The sequence below is a fragment of the Pezoporus occidentalis genome, unplaced genomic scaffold (assembly GCF_034315485.1).
Source record: "Pezoporus occidentalis ecotype Australia unplaced genomic scaffold, CSIRO_AGI_Poc_V1 ctg213, whole genome shotgun sequence".
Lineage (NCBI taxonomy): Eukaryota > Metazoa > Chordata > Aves > Psittaciformes > Psittacidae > Pezoporus > Pezoporus occidentalis.
The window spans coordinates 2988355-3008058 of NW_026913997.1; the positions used below are offsets into that span (position 1 = coordinate 2988355).

At 42.7% G+C, this 19704-nt stretch overlaps 1 protein-coding gene across 5 annotated transcripts in view; it reads left to right on the top strand.

The window, feature by feature from the left end:
- PLEKHM3 (pleckstrin homology domain containing M3) overlaps nt 1-19704 on the top strand; it is a 108302-nt gene that overhangs the window by 48173 nt on the left and 40425 nt on the right. For 4 of the 5 annotated variants that reach the window (XR_009965069.1, XM_062619791.1, XM_062619788.1 and 1 more), the window contains one exon: nt 9476-9633. Coding sequence is in view for 4 of the 5 variants with exons in the window: in XM_062619791.1 (XP_062475775.1) it covers nt 9476-9633 (158 nt within the window). In the remaining variant the exon portion in view is untranslated. Of the gene's footprint in view, nt 1-9475; nt 9634-18055; nt 18159-19704 lie in introns of all 5 variants that reach the window. The other variant, XM_062619789.1, reaches the window with a different exon arrangement.

Below are 19704 nucleotides of genomic sequence, written 5' to 3' on the forward strand. Positions count from 1 at the left end.
AGGCAGAAGTTGTGGGGCTGGAGTCATGTTGCAGGGCTGGCTGAGGAGCTGGCACAAGTGATTCCCAGGCATGTTGTTTGTACTGAGCCAGTTCCATCTCTTTCTCACTTGTGTCAGCTTGTACCCAGAGGCTTGCTGAGATTTTGAACTTTTCTTTCTCTTCATGAGAGCTGTTGGGGAGGGCTTGGAGGGACCTTGTCATCCTCTCTGCTTCCTGCTATAAATTCACTTGGACTGTCACCAGTTTGTTCCTCTCCCCCAACCAATGTAAAACTCCATCCTCACCTTGCCCCCTGCCTATATGTGCTTATCACAGATTAGCAGTATTTGTTCTTGACCTTGTCTTGTTTTTCCTCCTCTTCCCAGTGCCTGTTACAGTTGTTGGCTAATTTATGGAATATCAGTTTAAGACCAAATTAAAGTGCAGCATGTTGAGTGGTCTGGTTTGAAAGGTCCACAAACAGCAAATGGCTTTGCTGACAGTGTGGACTGCCTGGTGCAAAGAAGTCAAAGGGAGCTTGTGATTTCTGTTTATTCAGATTCTCACTCATTTCTGCTTTTGTTTGATTTATTTGGTCGTTGGTTTTCTGGGATTGTTTTGTTCTTCACAGTGTTTATTGCCAGGTTTCCTTTCGGGTTGTTCTCTGCCCTGAGGGGGGGCTGAGTTAGCACAGCACAATGTGTGGCTGTGGGATGCTGCTTTGTCTGTGTCAAGGTCAGTGGTGGCAAAATGCTGTCATGTGTTGAAGCCAGCACCTTGCGCTGGTGTCAGCACTGGATGAGTCTCTGGCCTCACCCACTCCTGTCCACCCTGCTGCCACCCTGCTGCCAGCAGCCAGAGACCTGCAAAAGCTGCAAAGGGAAGAGAACGGAGAGGATGGGGTGGTATCACTCTTATTGTTAGGAGCTGAGATTGGCAGTAGCAACAAAAGAATGGGGCTCTCCTGAAGTTACTGCCGTGTTCTTTTTGAATTGGTTTTACAGAGGTGCATAGTCAGTGATTCTGGTGTGCATGCACGCATATATTAAGAAATCATTCTTCCCTTAAGTCACTTGCAATTTAAATAAACAAGACAGGCAATCTGAAAGAGATGACTGGGAGTCAAAGTGGAGCAAAGCAAGCTGACCGGACCAGTATGTTACACAAAAGATGGGGCAGAGCTGAGATCTGATATCTGCCTCCCTGGGGCTTTTACCTCATGATCATCCTTCCTCCTTCCATTTCCCTTTCCTCTGAACTAAAGATTAATTATGCATTGAAATCATAACAAGAATTCATGGTGTTAAGAATGTGGTGAACGGAAGGGAAAAAATCCTCAAGGAAATTAGCAGTCCATGAGCATTGTCTGTTCCCTAAATATAAATGATGAGGAACTTCCCAGCTAGGCAATATGTTTTCCCTTTCTTTTCTCTGCAGCTTGCATTATCCTTAGCTAAGCATATTGTACCATGCTTGTCTCCAAGTCCATGTTTTCATCACAGAAATCCCAACCCTGATGAAATCTGTCACAGGGTGGAGATTCTATTTACTCTTTGTGCTTTAATGCCCAATCTCCACGCCTAATGCATGCAAAAAACACCTGCTTGTTCTCCAGCTAGCAAATAAGTAAAGGCAACCATTGTAGCTTTCCTGCACCCTAAACTGCTTTTGCTCTTCCTGGTTTGTGACAGAGATCACCTGTGACAGAGATAAGAATGCATCAAAAATGGTTTCTGAAATAGGTTGTACCATGTAAGGATCAAGGTAGAGTGTGAAACAAAGATTACTGACTGCAGCAGAAAAGCAGGCATTGGGAACAACTTTCCAGCTGTTTTGAGCACTGGAGAGTTGGGGGGATCTCTGGTGAGAAGCTTTTATGCAAGTCAGTTATCAGTCGGTTGTGCCACAGGGTGAGGAGTAAACTGGAGGTCTCTAGAAGTGGTTTTCCTAGCCCTATGTTCTTGTATCATTGGTAGTTCTTTCAGAAGTGTATTTCTTATCTATCCTGAAGGTGAAGAAAGATTACTGTCTGAAGGTGAAGAAATGTTATTGAGTGTTTAGTCCTCCACAAAGCTTCTACCAGTGGCATTTGGAGGGTAGTGAGCACAGTGATGAATCCAAACTGATCTGTTCAGGAGATTTCATTTTCCCTTTCATTCGCTCCAGAAAGCGCATTCTCTATGGTACTCTGAAGGCTAGGCAAGCTAAAGCTTACTGCTGAGCTTGTTAGCAGAAGACTTGTTTCAGACTACCTGTTTCTAGAGAGGTAGAAAGAAAACAACCAGGAAGAGGCAGAAACCTTGTCTTTCTAGGACGGTGGAAAGCTGTGCACAATTGTTGACCGCTTCTTCAGGTAGCTTTTTTCTGCCAGACATGCTTCTGACAGTAATCCCAATAATTAAAGTACTTTCTATCCCTTCAATATATATAATTGGTGATGGTGAATGAGCTTCACGTCTATCACCCCTCCTGTTTTCTCAGTGCCTCTTGGCCTTTTCATGTCTCTTCTGCATTGCGTCAGTGCCTCCTGGCAAATTCTGTCTGTGTCTGTCTCTCAGATAGAGCCAAGTGTGCGTCTGGCCTTGAGAAATAATCATAAATTTTGTCCTGTCAGAAGGAGAGGCCAGGACAACCCAGTTGAGATTCGAACCTGTAGTTCAAGGTGGTGTAGGGATTTCGTATCACTTAACCCATCCCCTCCAGGCGTCACTTATGTCTGACATGTAAATCAGGCTGGAGGAATAAGTGGAGCGGATTGCTTGTGCTCCAGAAGGAGGTTACAAGGCAAACCTGTGTCTTTAAAGAGAGTGCCTTCAAATAAATGTTATCTGCAGAGAAATACACCAACCCTTACATAGTAGTTAATGTTACTGCTTCAGTGTTGGCTTATAAACCAGCTTTATCACCTCTCTGACAATAATGATTAACAAACTGATTTACAAGGGTGGGGTCACAGAGCCATTTGGCAGATTTAGTTTGTCTCACAGTCGCAGTGATACAGAACTGGAGTTTTACAGCATTTTCACCACTTCACCTGGAATACTGAACCCTGATTGCAGGGCTCTTGAGCAGAGCAGTAGCAACAGATACTCCTTTGTGAGGTTAGAAACGGGGTTTTGTCCTGTGCTTCTGGTACATGAGGAATCAGAGGTCTAGGTCTGAGGACTCAGGAGAGCTGGGGACATTTGTAGCTCCCTACTTAGAGTTTATTTCCTGATCACTTAGCTGCAGTGAAGTGATGGTGGTTCTTGGTTGTCGCTTGCGCCAGAGTGGCAGAATATACAGATGTGGGTAGATTTCTCTTCCTTCTCTCTACTGCGCTTTTAGAAGTTGGTAAAAATGCACAGATGGGGTAGGAGATTTCGTGACCCTCACTCAAATTCACAACACAGCCTCCTGCAGGGATGGAATCTGACTCCTTACCTTTTACTTCTTTAGCTAGCACTGCTGATAGGAGCCCTGCCCTCAAAACAAACACTCACTGCCCTGAGAATGGCTGAAAACTGTACTGTTTTTTCTCTCCTGTCCAGGAAGTTCATTACGTTTGATAGATTTCAGTGTTGATTTATGTGGCCATGATGCAAAGGTTGGGTATTTCTGTGGACCTGGTGTAATAGGTGGGCAGAAAGCTGTGGAGGCGTTACTTGAAGCAATAGTTCGTTACAACTGACTCGTTTTTCCTTCTATTTCTGCACATTCCTGCTCTAGTTCCCCTAAAGCCCTAATGTCACCTGTTTGCGAATGACACAGTCTGAGTTTGAAGGGGACTTCCATACTTACCTTGTCTAATCAATGTTAGATTGCTTCTCAGTGACATGTCTTGTTCTGTTTTCAACCAGAAAGTTATAAGCCATGAGTTTAGGTTACCATCTGTCTGGTTACCATCTCTCTGGGTTAGAACTCGCAACAGAGTCAAGAAGTTCTGCTACTTGGGCACTTTTCTAGTTTGTTTTTTTCATGAAAATATGTCTATTGCAACACTGCTCACTGCGTTGCTCTCCTGTGGGACTAGTTTGTGCAACCCTCCTTCATGCTGGTGAGTATGTTCTCATACAAGGAGTCTTTGTTGCCTGAAAAGGGAAGACAAAGTGACTTGACTGCTCTCTGCTCTGGGCTGGGGTTCTGGACCCCCCTGTACTGTGCTGCATGGGAGAAAGAGGTTTAGGAGCGAGGCTAGGGCTGGAGAGTGGGGGCCTTCAGAGGTGGACTTGTATGAGCATTGTGCTTGGTATGTAGAGCTCAGTTAAGGAGTGGGGTCAGGACAGAGCTGTAGCTCAGCATGTGTCAGAGGTGAGGGGACTGTTTCTCCCCCAGTGCAGGGCAGCCCTGTGGGCTCAGAAATGTGTTGTGTAGGTAGGACACAGGGATACCAGTGAGAGTCACCTCAGCAATATGAGCTACTCCTTGAAGTTGTCTGTGGGCAATGGCCGTATTACGTGCATAATGCCACTGAGTAGGATTTCTCTGCCTGTGAAGGATGCTGTGTGGTCTGTGGCCTTCCCAGTTATTCTCTGGAGATAGCTGGCTGCCCACTTGCTTCTGAAACATCACCTTGATAGAAGAGAGTATTATGAGTAGTTTGCAGTCTTTGGATAAAAGGATCAGGAAACCTCTGGGGGCCAGCCGCGCTCCTGACGAGGAGTTAAACTTTGACTGATCACACATTGCCCTCATGATCATATTAGTGTGATGCATCCAAAGGGATTTCAACTTGTTCCATAGCCCCTGCTGCCTTTCATCTTCTCTGTCTTCTTGCTGAATCAGGAAAAACATAACTCAGTGCATGTGAATCGTGTCTTCCCTCCGCCCAAGGCTCTCGGTGCTGTTGCCAACATTGGCTTGAATGCTAAAATTCGGCAGTCCCCGTATTTCCTCCCCACCTCATACAGAGCATAACTGTTTCTTTGGATTTATACTGCTACCCAAGTGAGTGGTAGCACAACGATACACAGAGAAGAAAGTTTAATTTACCTTTATTCGTAACTTGTATGAAAAGCCTCTGTTCTAGAAATCATCTAAAATGATTGTCCCAACGCCCTTTTGGCATGTGTTCAGCTACTGCGTACCCCTTTAGTTTCTTCCACTGCTGCAGACAAGTGTCTGCCTTCCCCTCTTGCTTCCCCATACCACCTCAGCTTTCCAATCTGGGTGCAGGAGGCTGGGCAGTGGGGCAGGTTGCTGCTCCTGCTGGCTTTCCTGGCTTCTCCTCTTGCCTCCCAAGCAGCCCTTGCCCCTGCAGCCATGCTCTGGCCAGAGGGATGCTCTCTGCAGTGTGGGCAGGGAGCCTGTCTGGGATGCTCCTCCAAAACACGATTTGTCCCACTTAGGGTGGGAGATACGTGGCAGTTAGTGTAAAAAGTAGTATTTGTTTTGTTGATTTAAATTACAAGTGCTCTGAGGGCAGGGCCTGTCTTTTATGTGTGTACAGGTGGGTGTGTATTTTATACAAGTCCTAGTGTGAGACATGCAGTTAGGAGCCGCAGTGTGCCAAGCCATGGCTTTCTGTGCTGTGGTAGCTTGGAGAAGTGTTTTTCCCGATCCGTAGAGGTGAACAGTGATTCTGATCTCAACACTGGAGCCTTTCAGAGACACAACTTGCTTTCAGCCTCTGAACACAACTGTCATGAAGCAGCATATCCCAGAATATTCCAGGTGCAGCAGTGGTAAGCTCACTGTAAACATGGCCCCATGTCCAGAATTCTTTAGGGATAGGTTCCTTGACTAGTTTAGGAAGAAAAAGCTGCATTGCATCCTCCATCAGTTGATGACCAGGACCAACCACTATTTCATCCTTAATTTTGGTCAATGAAACAATTGCTTTCACTACAAAGAATTTGGGTTAAGAAACAGACCTTGCTCTTCATGTGAGCTGTAGGTAGAAAAGCATCTGAACTTTGAAAAACTTTAGTTTAAGTCTGATGCTCTTTTTTTTTTTACGCAGGATTATATTTTTAAGCCTTTTCAGGTATCAAGACTATTATGCTCCAGGGAGAAGTCAATGCTGACATTTTTGGTTTCTATTCCTTTGGCATATTCTTAACTTAACTGTGCTAAGTTGTCACAATTCAATAAATGTGATGGACTTCTGCAGCTTGTAGTGTGTGATTTCACAGTTTCTCTGTTTTGTAAACTTACTTTGTAAACTGAAATGTCCTTAGGAGAGTTTTGGGTCAAAGCTTAGGAGTGCCTCCAACAGTGTGAACAGGTGTGTGCTGGGTTAGACAGCATGTGGGCTGTGCAGTCTCTGTTACTGGAAGGCTTTAGTAACAGGTAGAGCTGTAAAGAATGACATAGATGTTACTGGCTCTGCCAAGATGTCCTCTTGAGGTCTTTCACATGTACACCCTCCCTCCATGATTTCCCGGATATCTGGATAATGCATTACATTCATTTAACACACTTCTATTCTTTAATCACTTGTGTTTCCTTTAACTCAAAATCACATTGCAGCATCAACTGGGAGAATGTCCTGGGACTCTGACATCGTGGTTCTGGGATGTCTAAACTGATTGACCCTGGTCTTCTGGCTGTGACAAGAGAGTGCTAAGTCACAGGAGTGTTTTTGTCACCTTTGATTACATGTCCTGTGCTCCTTCTCCTAAGCCATAAAACACTCACTGTGGAAGTGTTACCATGAAACTCCTCTTGGGGACAGAAGGTAGAAATCTTCCTTTTTGCTTGCCAGGGTAAATGGATATGAGGATTTTATTATTCTTAGCTACAAACACAAATGAGAGAAGGTGCTGCATGGAAAAGTTGCATCCTGTGCACAGCCTTGAGGTCTCTGATGAAACAAAATGACACAAAATTTACAGATGCTAAAAATAGTGATAACATCAGTTTGATGTTGCATTTTGTGTTCCTCCTATAATATAGTAAAATGGCCTATAATTCACATTGCAAAATTGGCATGCATGTCTCTTTGAAGATACCATCTTCACTATATGTCTGCAGTGGCCAGAGTTACAAACCAACCCTCTACAGTGCTACAACAAGCCATACAAATAAATAAATCAATAGGAGCAAATAACACCAGCTCCTCAGGGGCAGCTGCCCAATCTCAGTCTGTCTTGCTTAGGTTGTGAGCTCTTCATAGGAAACCTTGGACAGACTTAAATTCACCCCTGGTGCTTAGGAAGGTAATATAGTATGTTAATTTTGTTTATTATATTATTATATATTTATTATCATGATTTTAATTCAGAGTTTTAACAAAAGTCCTTGATGACAGTGATGTTAGTACAGACTCAGAGTTTGTTTGCAGCTCTGTCTTCAGCCTGGCATTTTAAGCTGAGTGCTTGTGGCCTGTCAGAGCTGGTTGCTGGAGCATGAAAATGCTTTGGGAAATATGTTTTTATTAGCTTTGTATGCATACTTCATCTGTTAGTGCTAAATGGCTTTTTGGAGGGTGACTGTCACGCTGTCACGGCCTGTGTGGCTTCACTGTTTCTTTCCTCCTGCTTATTGAATACTGTTAGCTTCTGTGTATTTCCCCTTCTCCCAACTTGTTCGGCTTTCAGACCCTCTGTAACACTGGAGTCTGCAAGCAGAACATTTCTTTCTCTAAGATGAAAGACAAAATCCAGTCAAGGGGAGCTAAACTAACTTCTGACTATCTGTTAGAAGGTTGGTGATACCACTGCCTTGAACTATGAGTTCATATTTCATGCAGCAGCTTCTCTGCATTGTTTATATTCTGGTTGAAGGGGATCTTCCTATACCAGGATGCAATAGGAACGTCATTTTTCCTCTAACATGAGCAGATGTCCTATCTGCAGTACTAGCAATAACATTTCCACTTCCTGTTGTTGCAGATGTTGTTAGCAGGCTAGAAGTGAAAGCAAAGAGGGGGCACAATTCAGTCCATGCTATTCGATGCCATCAACATCAATGCTACTTCCTTTTTCATGTGCCCTCTTGGCTACCCTGGAGCACAAGTTTATTTCTGTTTTATGTTACACACGGAAGGAGTCCTTCCAAAATCTCTGTTGTTGTTCTCTGCCTTGACCTTTGCTTTCTGTAGATTTGTTTACATTGAACCCAAATTACAAGGGGTTTGTTACCACATTTAGGGAAGGGGTGCTTGAACTGAATCTAGCACATGTTTAAGTGTATATCTCCTCATTCTGAGGCTTTAGGGCAGGGCCCTGTGCAAGTCTTCAATCAGCAATTACTGTGTTCTCTTTCCGTTTTATAGGAGTTCACTATCAATTCCTGTAACATTTCTATCACTAATCTTGCAGGCAGCTATTCAGACCACAGGAAGCTTAGGAGAGAAGAATATACGCTTGGGGCCTTATTCCATCTTCATTATTCCCTCCACCAGCAGAATTCCTTAAAGTCTCTGGAAGTTTGATGTGAATGGAAAGTATTTTGCCTGAATAGCACCCCTTGTTGAGGCATTGTCACCAAGTCACAAATTTCGATGAGTGTTGTGGCTAGCAGTTGAATCTATACTTCATGGCCGGTTTTTCACACCAGCACCGGGAGTGCTAATCACTTCTAATGGCCTAGGCAGGATTGTCTGGCACTGAGGGACTTCTGGATTTGAGAGCTGGACACTGAAGGGGAAGAAAACAGTTCCTATTCAAGACTTTATCTGAGAATTCATTCATTTTGGCAACGACAGGAATATTGTGTTTTAATGGTTTTTAGTGGGAAACACAACATTACTAAAGGAGGAAACCCAGGGTTCTTTTCACAAAAAGATAGTTAAAAACTTGTGGTTTGGAGGAAAAGGAACAAAGACAAAACTGTGATCTGTGCATAAAAAATAACAAGAACCGAAAATCGTAAATGTAAGACAGTATCCATTGCTGTCAGTTAGATAAGATGGAAGCCTTTAGCTCTTTATCTACTTTTTTGTGCCTTAGTATATGAATATTATATTTTGTGCCTTACTGTATGAATACTAAGTTCACAGTTCTGGTGTCCTCAACATAAAAAGGACATGGAACTGTTGGAGCAAGTCCAGAGGAGGGCCACGAGGATGATCAGGGGACTGGAGCACCTCCCGTATGAAGACAGGCTGAGAAAGTTGGGGCTGTTCAGCCTGGAGAAGAGAAGGCTGCGTGGAGACCTCATAGCAGCCTTCCAGTATCTGAAGGGGGGCTATAGGGATGCTGGGGAGGGACTCTTCATTAGGGGCTGTACTGATAGGACAAGGGCTAAAGGGTTAAAACTTAAACAGGGGAAGTTTAGATTGGATATAAGAAATTCTTTACTGTGAGGGTGGTGAGGCACCGGAATGGGTTGCCCAGGGAAGTTGTGAATGCTCCATCCCTGGCAGTGTTCAAGGCCAGGTTGGACAGAGCTTTGGGTGACATGGTTTAGAGTGAGGTGTCCCTGCCCATGGCAGGGGGGTTGGAACTAGATGATCTTAAGGTCCTTTCCAGCCCTAACTGTTCTGTGATTCTATGAATATATTGTTGTATTTAAAATGACTACTAATCTTGCATGTTATTGTCAATCAGTATTGTCTTCTCCTCATTTCAGGTTATTGAAGGAAAGCTGGCTCCTTTCTTGGGGAAGGTGATCAAGTTTGCCACCTCTCATGTGTACAGCTGCAGCCTTTGTAGTCAAAAGGGTTTCATTTGTGAGATTTGCAACAATGGAGAAATCCTTTACCCCTTTGAGGACATTTCTACAAGCAGGTACTGTCATGTCAGTCATATGTTTGACTCCTGTATGGTATTCTTGCAGATTCTCAGCCTCATGACCTCTTATTTAAATAACTGGGAACTGGATCCCACTAATGCATGTTTCTGATCAGCTACACTCAATTACTGGTTCAGGGAGGCCACCACGAGTGGACTTCGCAATAGATACAAAGAGCTATTTCCCAAAACCTTGTGAATCTCAGAACAACTGTTGAAAAAGGGAAATGACCCCACTAGCATGGCCCAGTATGACTTATCCAAAGCTGTTCTGAGTTTGCAAAGTGCCCTAAAAACCCAAATGGATTCGCTAAAGTGATCACAGACATCCTTCTGGTATCTGATGACACTGGGCCCCTGATGTATTGGGGTTATCCATTATAAAACAATAACCATCTATTCTGCAGTGTTTTCCCCATGATGTTCTGGCTAATTCTCTGCTTTCTGTGTGCAGACTCCTCTGTGCCTCTGTATGTAAGATTTCATTTTTTGTAAATGGCATTGCTATTCTCAGGTGGATACAAAATAACTATAAGCATATGCCATTCCCAAGGTAAACAAAAGAACCTTTATTTCTCTTTATACGGAGTACTGGGTGCCAGATCAGGGACAGGAGTTGCATGGGAAACCTAGAAGCGAAATGCAGGAAAACGGAGCAGTCTTGGCAATGCAGCAGTGTACTACTGCTGCATTGATAAATACAATTCGCAATTGCAATACAAAATACAAGGCATTTCAAAAATGTCTTGTATTTCAAATAAAGGTGATATTTTTTCTTAAGCTCACCAGAAGGACAGTCCACCTGACAGCACAGCATTCCTCCACAGATAAGTACTTTTCTGGCTGCTTCAAATACGGTCATTTTAATTTGTTCTCCAAAGTGTTCCACTGAAGGGAAAAAATATTGAAGAGCCACCTTTGGAAACAATCAGGACCAGCCTGTTGAAAGGGCTTCATTAAGAATCTGATTCCCCTGTGTGCACAAAGATGTCAAATTACAAGTAACCAAGCACTTTTCTTTGGGGATTTTCAGCCTGACCTGAATTTCAAAGACTGTTTGCACATTCTTTTTTTTTTAAACTCAGACTCTCATTCTAAAAACTGCATTGACAAAGCAGTGGACATAAGCTAAACAAGGTGTGCGGCTGAGCTCTATAACCGGTGTTCGAGAAGGAATGTATCTAGGGTGCATGGTAGTTAAAAAGGCTGGGTTAGAAAGAGACTAAGATGACATAAAACGTAAGATGTCTATTGAGACTGTATAAGGGGCAATTGAAGATATTCCTCAAAGATTGATGAGAAGTTTTAAGAGCATTTGGGAAGACAGGAAGACAGGTTTACTTGAAATGCCTGTGCATTTGATTTGTCTGGAGGATTTTTGGTCACAAAAACATTGTTGGGTGTATATTGTTCCCCTGCCCTTCAGCTGAGATCAGACAATACCTTGCAATTACAGAGTATAAACCCTTCTGGAATCAAATAATATTTGTCAGCAGCTCAGCAAAAGCGGAAAGAAGCTGCTCTAGCTCCTGGTTTTGTGTGAATTAGAAGCCAGAAAGGACTTTTGTTCTTGTTTCACAAATACGGAGTCGTGGTTGATGTCATGCCAAAGACAGCAGTCTTTGTTAATGACTTTAATTAGAACACAATCAGCACAAAACGTTCTCCAATATTTTTCTTTCTTATTTTGTCAGGGGTCATTCTCCTTACTCATTATGTGCTCCTTATCATTAAACCTTGATTTTATCCCCAGCATTTTCCATTTCCTTTCCTAGTTAGTTTTCTGGTCTCATTAGTACTGGTGTGTGCACATGCACCTCTGTGAAACTAACCAGATTATTTCAGTTCCATATTTTTTCTCTTTTCCACCTTCAGGCTGGAGGCAAGTAATGCCAGCAGAGGAGTTTGTCTGTTTTACCGTCCAGCTCCATCAGCCATAAAGCAGTGAGGGAGAAGGCCAGATAGAGGGGTTTTGTGTTTGTTTCCACGTCTTAGACATAAGAGAGTTTTGAGGTAGGTGTGCAGACCACTACGGTGACAAGTGTAAGGTGAGGAGGCTAGTCAGAAATAGGTGGATGTACAGTGTAACATCTGGCAGATGGAATGGCAACTCACAAAAGGTTTGTGGGAAGACTTGAAATTATACCTGAAGTTTCTGATGATGTGTTCAGCTTTCCTTGTTAGCTAAGTGTTATACACAGCTCCGAGTAAACAATTAGCTCCGATTTGTCATTTGGTTGTGCTATTTTGAGTCCAAATGTTCAGTGAGAGTTGACTGTGATTTCCTTTCTCCATGCTGGTTTTCTGGATTTGCTGTCTACAGCACAGTATTCACATTTTGTACTCAATAGAAGACAGGCAAGTACCCTGGCTGTAGCTGCTGAGTTAAGGAGGGAAGAGCAGCTGAGGTCTGAAGACCATGTTTTTCCTTCTTGGTTTTCAGTGCTGCTCATTCACTTTTAAGTATGCTGCTAATTCTACCAGCAAACTGGGCTGTTTGGTTAGAAATACTCAAAAGTGGGTGCATGACAGCTTTTGCAAACTTTACCTCTCTGTTGAATGTTTGAAAAGCAAAGTCTGTGTGTGTGTGTGTCTGTGTTGAGCTGGCATTTGTTTCTCTGGCTACCTCCCTGACCTTTCTTGCTCTTTGAAGAGAAGAATGACAGCTGTCAGAGAGGCCTTTTAATTCCAAGGTGGTTCTCAGCTCGTTGTTATCTTTCCATCTTCATGGTCTCTTAGGTCAGCTTTGAGGTGGAGAGATTGCTTCTCTCCAAACTATTCTCAGAAGTTTCTGGAGCAGTCTTCAGTAGGAATTTTTGAAGGATGGGTCTTCTTTAGATAGATGCAGCTGAGAGAAAAGGAGGGCCCCTCTTGAGGGCTGGAGTTTCTCTTTGGTCAGGTTATTTGCTTGAGAGTAATTTTTGTCAGTCCTTGAGCAAACAGAGTGAATACCTGGGTTATGCACTCCTCAGGGTTTGAATGCACATATATTACATACCCTTCTCTCACTAATCAGCATGACACATTCCTTTGTTGGCAAACGGTTCCAAAACAAACACAATCAGTTCACTTAATTAGCGGGTCTGTGGGCTGTGCTTGGCAGGCTCTTTACATCCTGCTCAACAATACAGTGCAACAGTTTGCTGCCTTGAATGTAAGGATGGGCTCACAGAGTCATAAGCTTTCTAATGATATTTCCTTTCTGTGGCTTTTCTTGGGAAGTGGCCATTCTGTACGGCTTAATGAAAGCTGTGATTCAGTAGTTAAACAATTTCTTTAAAATTGTCCCATCCTTTTGGATACCTTTTCCAGCCACTTTGATTCCCCTGTCCCGATTTCCTCTTTTCTGCTTTACCTGTATTTATGTAACTGTTCATAAGTGTTCTTCCTAAATTTCACGATTTTGGCATTGTATTTGAGGGCCTTTAAGTCATGAGAACTATATTTAAAGCCTCCTGAGTTAATTGCACTTTTCAGGAAGCAAATTGCCAACTAATGTAAACTCTTACAGCTCTGCCTTTGCTGGAGCTCTGGCAACCTAAACGATGTGAGCATCTACCTCCTGTTTTATTTCATGGACAAAATTTGCCCCAGGCTTAAATTTAGTAAATGAACATAGAAGACCATCCTATCACTAATTTTATTTTTTACAAGTGTTGTGAAATGAGTTTAAATACCCCTGGTTATAAATAGTCTTGTTAGTGGTATTCTTGCCCATTTGTTAGCAACCAGGCACTGCCCCTCAAATTGTTCTGATATTACTCATTCTTCATTACTGTGGTGAAAAGTTATTGTTTCTTTCTCCTAAAATAAAATAAAATGAAGAATCAGAAGTGTAAAGAAAATGCCCGTGGAGTGGTACAATTGTCTGTAATATGTGGCTGGATTTGTTTTATAACCTAGAACAATTTTTAACAAGCTTTAAATCTTAAGGAATACTGAGGAAAAATACCATTGGAATGAGAACAGAATTACTCATTAAAAAGGGGTTTCTGTCCAATTAGATAATCAAGTAATTATAGCTATGGTTAAGACTATTGTATGTTACCCTGTTAATAAAGTTTTGGGCTTGCCTGACTGCCAGCATCCCAGTGACTTTTTTCACAGGCAATTTGTCATGTTTTGCTGGTAAAGCTATTTGCTTGGTTAAGAAGGATTCAGTCAATTCCTTGCCTTTGTGTGGTGACTGTAGATATATGTGAACCATGGAGAGTTGCTGTTTTGTGTTTTGTATTCATTTATCAAGGCTAAACTGTTTTCACTTTGCAAAGTTGATTTGTTCTGCAGATCAGTTAAGACATGTAGACCTTTTAAGACACAAACCAGAAGACCCAAGTTTAAAATAGACGTGCCACAGAACAGGCTTGACTATATCAACCAGCTTGGATGCCTCTATAATCTTTGGCCACCATCCTGATAAGATGTATGAATGTACTTAACTTTATACATACTGAGAAGTCTTACTAAAGGCTCTGAAGTTGTGCTTAGCTTTATGTGCATGCCAAAGTCTTTGCAAGATTACACCTCACCCTGTTATGGATGCTGTGTCACTGGACAAAACCAGCTTTGAGCATTTGGGAGAATAGATTTTACGTGGTAAGGCTGAAATATACAGTATAGAGCATTTCCAGGAAATACCTTGGCACAGGTCAAAGGCATCAGTCAAAGTACGTAATTTTCCCTCTTGCTTTGATTAGTTTGTTTCATGCTAGTCGGCCTTTTCCCAAGCCCACCTGAGCTGTGCTAGTAGTTTAGTACCTACTTACTGAAAGAGCTTAGTTTATGTTGATAGTCGGTTCAAAGCACCTTGAAATGAGCTGCTCAGCACTTTCTTTAAAGAAACCTGGGCAGCTAAGTAGATGTTAAGTTCTCTTGATAATTTAATTTCACCTCAACCTGTCAAAGCTGGTCAGAATCTTCTGGCACAGATCTGATTTTTGTCTGTGCAGGGTAGAGCAATAATGTTATCTAGAATACATGAAAAGAAAGAGATAAAATATATTCTTTCGTATTGTAGAAGCATATTAGCTTTAGAGGTTGGTTTTACCTGTTGCATGTCAGAGTGGTAGTAACTAGAACATTCGCTGTAGAGGCAGATGTATATTTTGGGTAGGAAGGTCTCTGCAGTGCGGCCTTGTGCTCTTACCTGGCTGTGGCAGCCGTCTCACTTCCAGTTTCTATTTTGCAGCTTTCCTGCTGTGCCTTGTTCCTCACACTAGATTATTTCCAACTTGCCATTTAATTCTTCCTCCTCCTTCCTCATGCAAATTCCCCTTTGAAGATAGGCTCAGTCTCCCAAATATGGTTCCTAGTAGGCCAGACAACAGCTTTTCAATTGCCTTTTAGCCCACAAAAGCCAAAACTGCCTACTCTAAGTGCTCAGACATTCTAAGATTGCCTTAAGAATCTTGTTGTTTATGTACTTCATTTTTAAGAATGTTCAGTTCCTTTTTTCCATCTTGGGTGCAGGTAGGCTTGTTTTAATATTACAGCAGAGCCATGAAGTCCAGGTGCCTTTGCCTTTTTCTTTTATTAAAAGCATAAATCCTGATTTAATCACAGGTTTTCCAGACTTGAGACTTACAGAAGGATGCCGAATAGTAGAATCATCCAGTCAAATTATAATGGCCTCTCCATTGGTTTGCAGGTAGCGGATCTACCATGTGTAGAGCTTTTCCCTTTTCCAAAGTAACTCAGCTCCGCTGACTAAAGTGTAATCACAGAGTTTCAGATTAAATGTTTTAATACTGATTTTAGTGTCCCTCTACTGATTTCTTGGGAACTGCTTTGTACAGGCCACATTACTTGGTTTGAGGCCTCTGAACTTGGCTTGGAAAGTGGAGTACTGAGGTTGACAGTTTTTAGTTCTCCTGACAGATGGAAGCATGAAAATATACATACATAAGTGTAGCATAAATCCCTGCAGCCACAGCCAGAAGGGAGCTGAGGACACTCTTCCCTCCTTAATCAGGAGTGATGGAGCTCTGCAAAGAGAGGTCTGGGGGCTGCAGGGGTCCCTTTGCTCCTGCTTGACCCTGCAGCAATGCTCTGGTGCGGTAACTGCCTGTTTAGACGGCTGTCATGGGAGAATAGCTGGTGGTTAAATCAAGCTCTTCTCGGCCTGCCCTGGTCTGTAACAAATTGTTCTGTGAGCACCCAAAATGAAGGCCTGCCCTGTGATTTCTGTGTGTGTAGCAATGGAGGGGTTGACGATGAAGCTGCTTCCGCACTGGCAGAACACCGCTAGTTTTATCTCCCTTAGTGAGCTGCCCGCTTTCCCCCTCATTTGTGAGGCTTTAATATCTCTGACCACTTTGCACATTTGTAGGATGCAGCTTACCTTGGCAGTGGGTGCTGGCATGACAGAACGAGGGGCAAGAGATGGCTCAGATGGGGAGGCACCGTTTGGGTTGGTCCCTGAGGCTGTTCCAGAGGTGTGAACCGTGGGCACCCTACTTGACAAGTCCCATCGGTGCAGCCTGTGTCACTGTTACACCCCTTGCTCGCTGCCACCTGTAACCAGGTCACCCCGCTGCATCACTTCCCCCGCATACAGGTGGGGCCAAGTGGGGCCAGTGGTTGGCAATTGCAGTTATGTCTGCTGTTTCTGTACCTTCTGGGACCAGCCTGAGACCCAGCCATGCCATTATAAATGAAGAGTGTCTTCAAGCTCTGCTGGCATATCAAGGATAAGCCCTGTCTGATGAGCAAGTATATGGAAAGGAAAACTGCAATTATGCTTTGAATCACTGCTGGCTCCCTGAACACTGAATTGATCATTTAGAGTGAATTTCAGGCATGTAACAATTTGGAGGGCTGAGTAAGTGGGCTCTGTTCTGGTTTTGTTTGCCCTTTTTTATTCTCCTTTTCAGAGGTAAAGTTTTCAAAAGCAAGTCTGAAGTATTAACAGTTTTTAAGTATGGTATTAAAAATAACCCAACCATGTCTAGTAAAAACCATATGTCATACAAGGTATTAGCTTAACAAGCTCCTTATAGGGACAAATCAATGTCATACTAGTGCCAACTTTCTTCCATTCATTTACTACATGGGCGTCCCTCCTTAGGCAGGCTCCTTGTGCTGGTTCCTAGGCAACTGTAATAATATTGCTGCACGTGTGTGTCAGGCATTGATTGCCTTTGGGGCTTTTTTTGTGTTGCAGGTGAACACAGGCTAGTCCATTTTCCTTCTCTTTGTGTTCTACTAAAGTCTCTGAGAGTTGTGAAAGGTGTGTCACAACTGGGAAAGAAATACTTGCAGACAGGCACATGTGCATAGCGTGGGATGGTGATCATGCTGGAATCCCTAGGCAAGGCTTACTTCAGCTGCTGTGGTGTTTTAATAACCAGGTTACAGGTGGCTTAGTATTTTGGATGCTTGGTGAATGTATAGCATCATCTAAAAACCATAATGAAAGCATAATGAACAATCCCGTTTTATCTTGGTTTTACTCTGCATGGAGGGGAAGAAAAAACCTGAAAAGTTCTAGTCAGTGAAGGTTCAGCCCTAAATCAGTTACTGAAATTCCTTTCAAGGGATTTCTCACTTGAGCAAATGTGTGCAAGGTCTGACACAGAGGAAGTGGGGTTTTTAAATGTTCTAGAAAGAAGCTGTTCTAATAAACCTTGCCATTCACAGCAGCTTCATCCCAACATGGTCACACTGGCCAGTCTGTCAACATATAGGGTTCCTAGGAGGCAAAACCCCTGTCTTTCAGATGAGGTCCTGGGCCTCTGGTTGATCATCCTTGGTCGATTTTGTCTGCTTAATGTGGAAGGTCTTTGAGGCTTCTTTATGTTGCCCCCTGCCTATTTGTGCACCTGATCATACCCAGAGGCACCTAAATGATGGTGCAGTGCAGAGGAGAAATACAAGTTTAATCAGTTGGTTGTGCAGAATCTAGAATTACTTGAGCCATAAGCCTGTGAAATACATGTGGGAAGCATGAAAATAACTTGGCAGAATTTACAGTTTACCAAATATTGACATGTAAATGTTTCAAATGCCCAGACTTCATGGGTGATACTAACATTGGCATTTCCTCAGCGTACAGGAATGATTTTATGCTTTTAATGTAGAAAGGCTTTTCTTTTGTAGCTGATAATGATGATAATAATAAGAGCATTATCGTGCCTGTCTGGCTGTGGAGAGCTTTGCCCTTTCTTTCTTACAGTTTTCAGTGCAATAGAAATTATTTAGAGGATTGAATAATTCTCTACATTTTTGTCACTCTGATGTTCAAACAAGTGAGACATCCTTAAAACATAAAACACCCCCTGTAGTCTCAATAGAAATTGAGCTGGTCACGAAGGAGAGAAAATACTGAAATAGAGAGGAAGGTATTTCAGTTGCCTTCTTAGAAGACAGAAAATTGTATGAAAACAACATGCAATGTTCAATTCTTCAAATAATATTTCAGAAATAGCAAGATGCTGTTAATGTGCAGTATTTCAGTATCATTCATTAAAGAAGGAAACGTGAAAGGCCTGAACAGCTATGGCCTCATCAGCTTGTTATCAGTGGTGAGTGGAAGTCTCACAAAAGATGCTTCGGCCTCTAACCAGAGAAGTCAGGATTCAGAAGTAGTACCTGAGCTGTGAATCACCTGTGACAACAAGAAAGGTTAAGGGAAAGATAATGTAAGTGTAGTGAAATATTACATGAGCCTTCTATAGACTATAAAATGTACTTTTTATCCAGAGAAAGAAACGCTTTTTGGAATAGAGAGGCTTGAAAATGACAGTAAAGAAAACCTGTGAAACTCACACATGGATTTAAAGTTAATAGTCAGGATTAAATAAGAAGCGACCTGTTTGTAATATTTCAGGAAGGAATATCATTTTGGTGGGATTTTTTGGCATCACTGGAAAATTTCTCACAGTGAGATTAGGAATGGTCAACCAGTTGACTTTTGCAGGGTCAGTTAAAACTGACTTGTATCTGATCTGATGCAGAGCAAAGCTATAGGTGGCTTGGGGTAATATAGCTCCATCACTTTAAAGGGAGTAACTTAACCATTTGCACAAAGGCAGAGTGAGATCAGCATTCCTCTCTCCCTGCCCTGGTGACTGAGTTTCTTTAGCAATAAGAGGATATAAGCACACAGTGAAGGCTGACCCAGGTATCCTCTCTACCTGTCCCTATGGAGAGCAAGAGGCAGCTTTGTTCTCCAGCTCGAGCACTGTTCTTCCAGGCTGTTGTTATCTGCACCCCACGGCTGGGGCTGGGAGTACCTCAGCTTTCACTGGAGAAAGCAGAAAATAGGTCTTCAGAGCAGCAGTCAGGGTTGAGGGCATCAGAATGGACCAACAGTGGTCATGCTGGCTGCCAGTGCAGTGGACTGTGAGACCCAGGTCTGGCTATTTGGACTGCCTCTGGTAAGTGCCCGACAGCATGGGGTCCCGGTCAGAGCTTCAGCTATGGCACCGACTCTGATAAATGGCAGTGCAGACACTTCTCTCTTTTGGTTCTGGGCAGTGTGAGAGAAGTTTGTTAATTTTTTCCATGCACTTATTTCTGAAAAATGAATTAATCATCATTTAAACACCATCAATCTGTTTTTAATGCTGATGGCCTTTGATATTCTCTAATGGGAAGAGTAGGTGTGCTGGCTCCTCTGTCATCCTGCTCCATCCATTTCAGCAGCAATTTCTGATAAGTTTTATCACCTCTGTGCATACTGTGGAGAAATATTGAGCGAGGGTAGGGAGTGGCAATGTGAGCACACAAAATTACACTTCTCATCAATCATTACCCTCTAGCAACTTTCAGGGCATTGTAAATTGCTGACTAACAAGGGAAAATTAGCTTGATAAAATCACCATTAGTGTCAGATCAGAATGGTGTAAAGTTTTAAAGACACTGCTGTCCTTTCTATCTTTCCCTCATCCATTAATGTCTGTTCATGGAGATTCCAATCCAGCAAAGCACGTAAGTACATGTTTAATTGTAGGCAGATCAGTAATCCCAAGGAGATCACTGGGATATGAGTCCTAAGCATGTGTTTATGTGCTTCTCTGGATCAGCGCCATAACACACACTCTCTGAGCACAGATACGATAAATACCT